The sequence below is a fragment of the Salmo salar genome, chromosome 11, assembly GCF_965601325.2.
Source record: "Salmo salar chromosome 11, fSalSal1, whole genome shotgun sequence".
NCBI classification, from domain to species: domain Eukaryota; kingdom Metazoa; phylum Chordata; class Actinopteri; order Salmoniformes; family Salmonidae; genus Salmo; species Salmo salar.
The window spans coordinates 118,817,195-118,823,194 of record NC_138301.1 but is presented as its reverse complement, the minus strand read 5'-3'; the positions used below and the strand labels follow the sequence as shown (position 1 = coordinate 118,823,194).

Here is a 6,000-nt window from a genome sequence, read left to right as displayed (position 1 = left end):
TGTCTGACAAACACTGAACTAGCGCTGTCACCTTTCACCTTCACCAGCAGATGCGGAAGTGAAGATGATTGAGACGCATCCAATGCAAAAAACAGATATCTCTAGCTTAAATTTACAGATTTTTATGTGGATTTTTTTATTACGCTAATTCGATTTCTGCAGTGGCGTGGACATCGACCTTTTAATATTTATGGAGCCTATTCGTAGCCTGCTGGCCCGTGATTGGTCTGTGTCAACAGGTGGTCCTGTGTGATGACAAATGTAGTAGTCAGAGTGGATCACTAATTAAATATCTGGATTTGTAGTGAAATAATTTCACTGTGGGGATCGAATTTGATCATAATAAACACATTTTAGAGCCCAAAACCACCATCTAATATTATAATTTTTGGGGGCCATCCTGGCAATCATAATTTACATAGGCTTTCTGGGTGTATAATTCAGGGGGTTTATCCGAGGGCGTATATCTGTGGGTGTGTACCTAAAGGTGTATAACAGAGGGTGTATAACAGAGGGTGTATAACAGAGGGTGTATAATAGAGGGTGTATTTCTGAGGGTGTTTAACAGAGGGTGTATATCTGTGGGTGTATATCTGTGGGTGTATATCAGATAGGGTGTATATCTGTGGGTGTATATCAGATAGGGTGTATATCAGATAGGGTGTATATCTGTGGGGGTATATCAGATAGGGTGTATATCAGATAGGGTGTATATCTGTGGGTGTATATCTGTGGGTGTATATCAGATAGGGTGTATATCTGTGGGTGTATATCAGATAGGGTGTATATCTGTGGGTGTATAACAGAGGGTCCATAACAGAGGGTGCATATCTGAGGGTCCATAACAGAGGGTGCATATCTGAGGGTCCATAACAGAGGGTGCATATCTGAGGGTCCATAACAGAGGGTGCATATCTGAGGGTCCATGACAGAGGGTGCATATCTGAGGGTGTATAACAGAGGGTGCATATCTGAGGGTGTATAACAGATATCCAAACTGCTGGATTTCGATGGGGATTCCTTTAGTCCGTGCATCAATCGACTAGATAAGTACCACCTTTTAATCAACATTGGAGAAGGCGTGTTTGCAGAGAGGCGTGGTTTATATAGCTAGACGGCTCCTCTACTGGTGCCAGAATTTGACTGTAGGGTGTCAGCAAATATACTTAAAAGTGTACCCTATTCATCATCTATGGCAATGATACTTACGATACAATGATACTTTCTCCTTTCACCTGTGTCTGGTGTTAGCTAGTTACTGGCTAGCCAGGTCTTCAACTAGCATGGAACAAAAACGGAGGGAAAGATTGTTCAAAACTGACGCAGTTGTCAAGTTTTCTACCAAACCAATCAGGTGGTTGTTCGACCTAATGAAACTTTGGACGTTATGGATCACGTGCTTCTGATAAAGTGATACAGGCATCGGCACACTGCTTCCAAGTATACTGCTTAGCGATTTGGACGCATGCCTCGTAGCTCCGGTATCAAACATAACGTCACTACAGCTCAGTACATCCAAGTTGGCGTTTCAAAGAGCTGTCAGTCAAGTCGAGCTCATGAATATAAGCTCCCCACACACTCAGTCTCTGTCTTTTCAAACTTCCTGGAAGTTAACCATGACAGATAAAGTACTTTTCAGAATGACTGTTCAGGACCTTCAAATTGTTCCGTTTTTAGCAATCATACCAAGAGTCTGGTAGCATCAGTTGTGATGTGTGTATAGTATGAATGTACACTATATATACAAAAGTATGTGGACAGCACTTCAAATTAGTGGATTCGGCTATTTCAGCCACACCCTTTACTGACAGGTGTATAAAATTGAGCACACAGCCATGCAATCTTCATAGACAGATTGGCATTAGAATGGCCTTACTGATGTTGACATCATCAGGATAGGTCGATAGATTTTGTAGTTAGAGATAACTGATGTTGACATCATCAGGATAGGTCTGTAGGTGTTGTAGTTAGAGATATCTGATGTTCACATCATCAGGATAGGTCTGTAGGTGTTGTAGTTAGAGATATCTGATGTTGACATCATCAGGATAGGTCTGTAGGTGTTGTAGTTAGAGATATCTGATGTTCACATCATCAGGATAGGTCTGTAGGTGTTGTAGTTAGAGATATCTGATGTTGACATCATCAGGATAGGTCTGTAGGTGTTGTAGTTAGAGATATCTGATGCTGACATCATCAGGATAGGTCTGTAGGTGTTGTAGTTAGAGATATCTGATGTTGACATCATCAGGATAGGTCTGTAGGTGTTGTAGTTAGAGATATCTGATGTTGACATCATCAGGATAGGTCTGTAGGTGTTGTAGTTATAGATATCTGATGTTGACATCATCAGGATAGGTCTGTAGGTGTTGTAGTTATAGATATCTGATGTTGACATCATCAGGATAGGTCTGTATGTGTTGTAGTTAGAGATATCTGATGTTGACACCATCAGGATAGGTCTGTAGGTGTTGTAGTTAGAGATATCTGATGTTGACACCATCAGGATAGGTCTGTATGTGTTGTAGTTAGAGATATCTGATGTTGACATCATCAGGATAGGTCTGTAGGTGTTGTAGTTAGAGCGAACGGATTAAAGATGTTTGTTATTCATGTCTTCCATCCTTCTGAAAACAACATGATTAAGTGTATTGTTCTTGCATGTGCTCTGGTATTACGTACACGCTGTTCTCTTGCTAGGACCCCCTCCCAAAAGAGGTTCCTGACCTCAAGGGTGTTTTCCTGCTTTTTACAGCATCCTTTATTTATATCTCATTAAAGTTATGTCTATTTTATCTAGAGGTTACATTTTGAGGCGTGCAAATTCTGTCAGAGTTATCAGAAGTTTGCCGTTTCCGACTGTGAAGATTCACTTGAACGACCCTCCAAGTTATAATTACGAAATTCATGGATTTTTTTTTTTTTTTTTTACTGAGTTGCATAGTTGTGACGTTTCAATCTTCTCAACCTTCTCAACCAAAAGACTACAACTAATCATGTTCTGACCATTACAAACGTATCAATGTGGATAATGTATCTAGTTTGACCATATTGTCAATGTTAAGAAAGCCAGTTAACTTTATTATTAGCAGCATTAGCTGGCTTATCAAGCTAGCTAAAATCTTATTGCTTGACAAATTGCTCCATTTTCAAAAGCACTTGAATAACAATCATGTTGTACAGACCACACCCCAGTTTCCCATCAGTCCTAATGTTGTGCTGGTCACCTCCTTCCACATACCAGACATACTGTGAAGTATCAACATTTAATATATATATATTTTTTTAACCTTTATTTAACTAGGCAAGTCAGCTAAGAACAAATTCTTATTTACAACGACGGCCTACCGGGGAACAGTGGGTTAACTGCCTTGTTCAGGGACAGAACGACAGATTTTTACCTTGTCAGCTCAGGGATTCGATCTAGCAAACTTTCGGTTACTGTCCCAACGCTCTAACCACTAGGCTACCCTGCCGTCACCATTTACTTTATAAGTGGACCTGGATACCAGAACCAGAACCAGGGTACCAGAATCTACCTCTTCTCCATTATAATTGAGGGTAAAATATTTTTGGACTGAAATATTCCTTTCCTGAGGATGTTGAGGTATTGGACACCGCGGTAGGTTTTACCATTAAATTGGACTTTAATTGCTTATAGATATTGTGTATCTTATGTATGAATTGTTTCATATATTCAGATAGTTAAGCACCTTTATATTGTATACTTGTATACATAATACTTTAATACTGAATTAGTATAATTGTATGGTATACTCTTTAATACTGAATTAGTATAATTGTATGGTAAAGACTTTAATACTGAATTTGTATATTTGTATGGTATACTCTTTCATACTGAATTAGTATAGTTTTATTGTAAACTCTTTAATACTGAATTAGTTGCACTCTACTCTATGCTTAGTTGTTTTTTAATCGCTTTGGTGCAATTTTCACGAGTATGAGGTACATTTTCACAGCTCTTACAGCAGACAATCTAAAAAGCAGTTGTTTTAAAACTCCAAAGCACATTTTCGATTGACTAAAGTACAACACACATAATCATTTGTCACTTTATCACCAAACTTAAATCAGGGTTTCATCTAGAAATACATGTTTCACATTGTAATACATGTAATGCTCACATTACTTTTAATATGATTCTCTTCTCTTTTCTTAAAATAGATTTGGCTACAATGTAATCTGACTGCTTTTCATTAATGATAACTTAAACATTTGGTAAAGTTATAGATTTTACATGTCAACTCATTTGTCTTATACAGATTTTGACAACTACATAACGAAAATGTAAAGTCTGTACAGTAGAAACATTAAAACTATGATATACACTTGCATTCGGAAAGTATTCAGACACCACATTTTGTTATGCCACATTTCAGTCATATTCTAAAATAAATCAATCTACACACAATACCCCATAATGACGAAGCAAAAACAGGTTTTAAGAAATGTTTGCAAACGTATTACAAATAAAAAAAATGAAATATTACATTTACATAAGTATTCAGACCCTTTACTCAGTACTTTGTTGAAGCACCTTTGTAGCGATTACAGCCTCGAGTCTTGTACTGTATTGAATATGTACTGTATTGCATATGTACTGTATGTAACAAATCAAAAGTGTATTGGTCGGGTAGAAAGATTAGCAGAAGTTACAGCAGGTGCAGTGCAGGGATGCAACTTTGGTTTTAGAAGTGGGGGGACATAACTTGGTGGTGGGTCTGGGGGTCAAATCAAATCAAATCAAAGTTTATTTGTCACGTGTGCCGAATACAACTGTAGACCTCACAGTGAAATGCTTACTTACAGGCTCTAACCAATAGTGCGAAAAAAAAGGTGTGTGTGTGTGTGTGTGTGTGTAAGTAAGTAAGTAAAGAAATAAAACAACAGTAAAAAGACATTTGAAAATAACAGTAGCAAGGCTATGCACAGACAATCGGTTAGTCAGGCTTATTGAGGTAGTATGTACATGTGGGTATGGTTAAAGTGACTATGCATATATGATGAACAGAGAGTAGCAGTAGCGTAAAAAGAGGGGTTGGCGGGTGGTGGGACACAATGCAGATAGCCCGGTTAGCCAATGTGCGGGAGCACTGGTTGGTCGGGCCAATTGAGGTAGTATGTACATGAATGTATAGTTAAAGTGACTATGCATATAAGATAACAGAGAGTAGCAGCAGCGTAAAAGAGGGGTTGGGGGGGGGCACACAATGCAAATATCTGGGTAATCATTTGGTTACCTGTTCAGGAGTCTTATGGCTTGGGGGTAAAAACTGTTGAGAAGCCTTTTTGTCCTAGACTTGCACTCCGGTACCGCTTGCCATGCGGTAGTAGAGAGAACAGTCTATGACTGGGGTGGCTGGGGTCTTTGACAATTTTTAGGGCCTTCCTCCGACACCGCCTGGTGTAGAGGTCCTGGATGGCAGGCAGCTTTGCACCAGTGATGTACTGGGCCGTACGCACTACCCTCTGAAGTGCCTTGCGGTCGGAGGCCGAGCAATTGCCGTACCAGGCAGTGATGCAACCGGTCAGGATGCTCTCGATGTTGCAGCTGTAGAACCTTTTGAGGATCTCAGGACCCATGCCAAATCTTTTTAGTTTCCTGAGGGGGAATAGGCTTTGTAGTGCCCTCTTCACGACTGTCTTGGTGTGTTTGGACCATTCTAGTTCGTTGTTGATGTGGACACCAAGGAACTTGAAGGTCTCAACCTGCTCCACCTTAGCCCCGTCGATGAGAATGGGGGCGTGCTCGGTGCTCCTTTTCCTGAATCATCTCCTTAATCTTGGTTACATTGAGGGATAGGTTGTTATTCTGGCACCACCCGGACAGGTCTCTGACCTCCTCCCTATAGGCTGCCTCGTCGTTGTCGGTGATCAGGCCTACCACTGTTGTGTCGTCTGCAAACTTAATGATAGTGTTGGAGTTGTGCCTGGCCATGCAGTTGTGAGTGAATAGGGAGTACAGGAGGGGACTGAGCA

At 40.1% G+C, this 6,000-nt stretch overlaps 1 protein-coding gene across 6 annotated transcripts in view; it reads left to right on the top strand.

The window, feature by feature from the left end:
- The first annotated feature begins 3,243 nt into the window (after nucleotides 1-3,243).
- The window catches only part of LOC106563869 (uncharacterized), an 83,667-nt gene continuing 80,910 nt past the window's right edge, over nucleotides 3,244-6,000 (top strand). For 2 of the 6 annotated variants that reach the window (XM_082958326.1, XM_082958323.1), the window contains exon 1: nucleotides 3,247-3,622. In XM_082958326.1, coding sequence (XP_082814452.1) covers nucleotides 3,600-3,622 — 23 coding nt within the window. In that variant the 5' untranslated portion in view covers nucleotides 3,247-3,599. Of the gene's footprint in view, nucleotides 3,623-6,000 lie in introns of all 6 variants that reach the window. The other 4 variants (XM_045690230.2, XM_082958325.1, XM_082958324.1 and 1 more) reach the window with 4 other exon arrangements.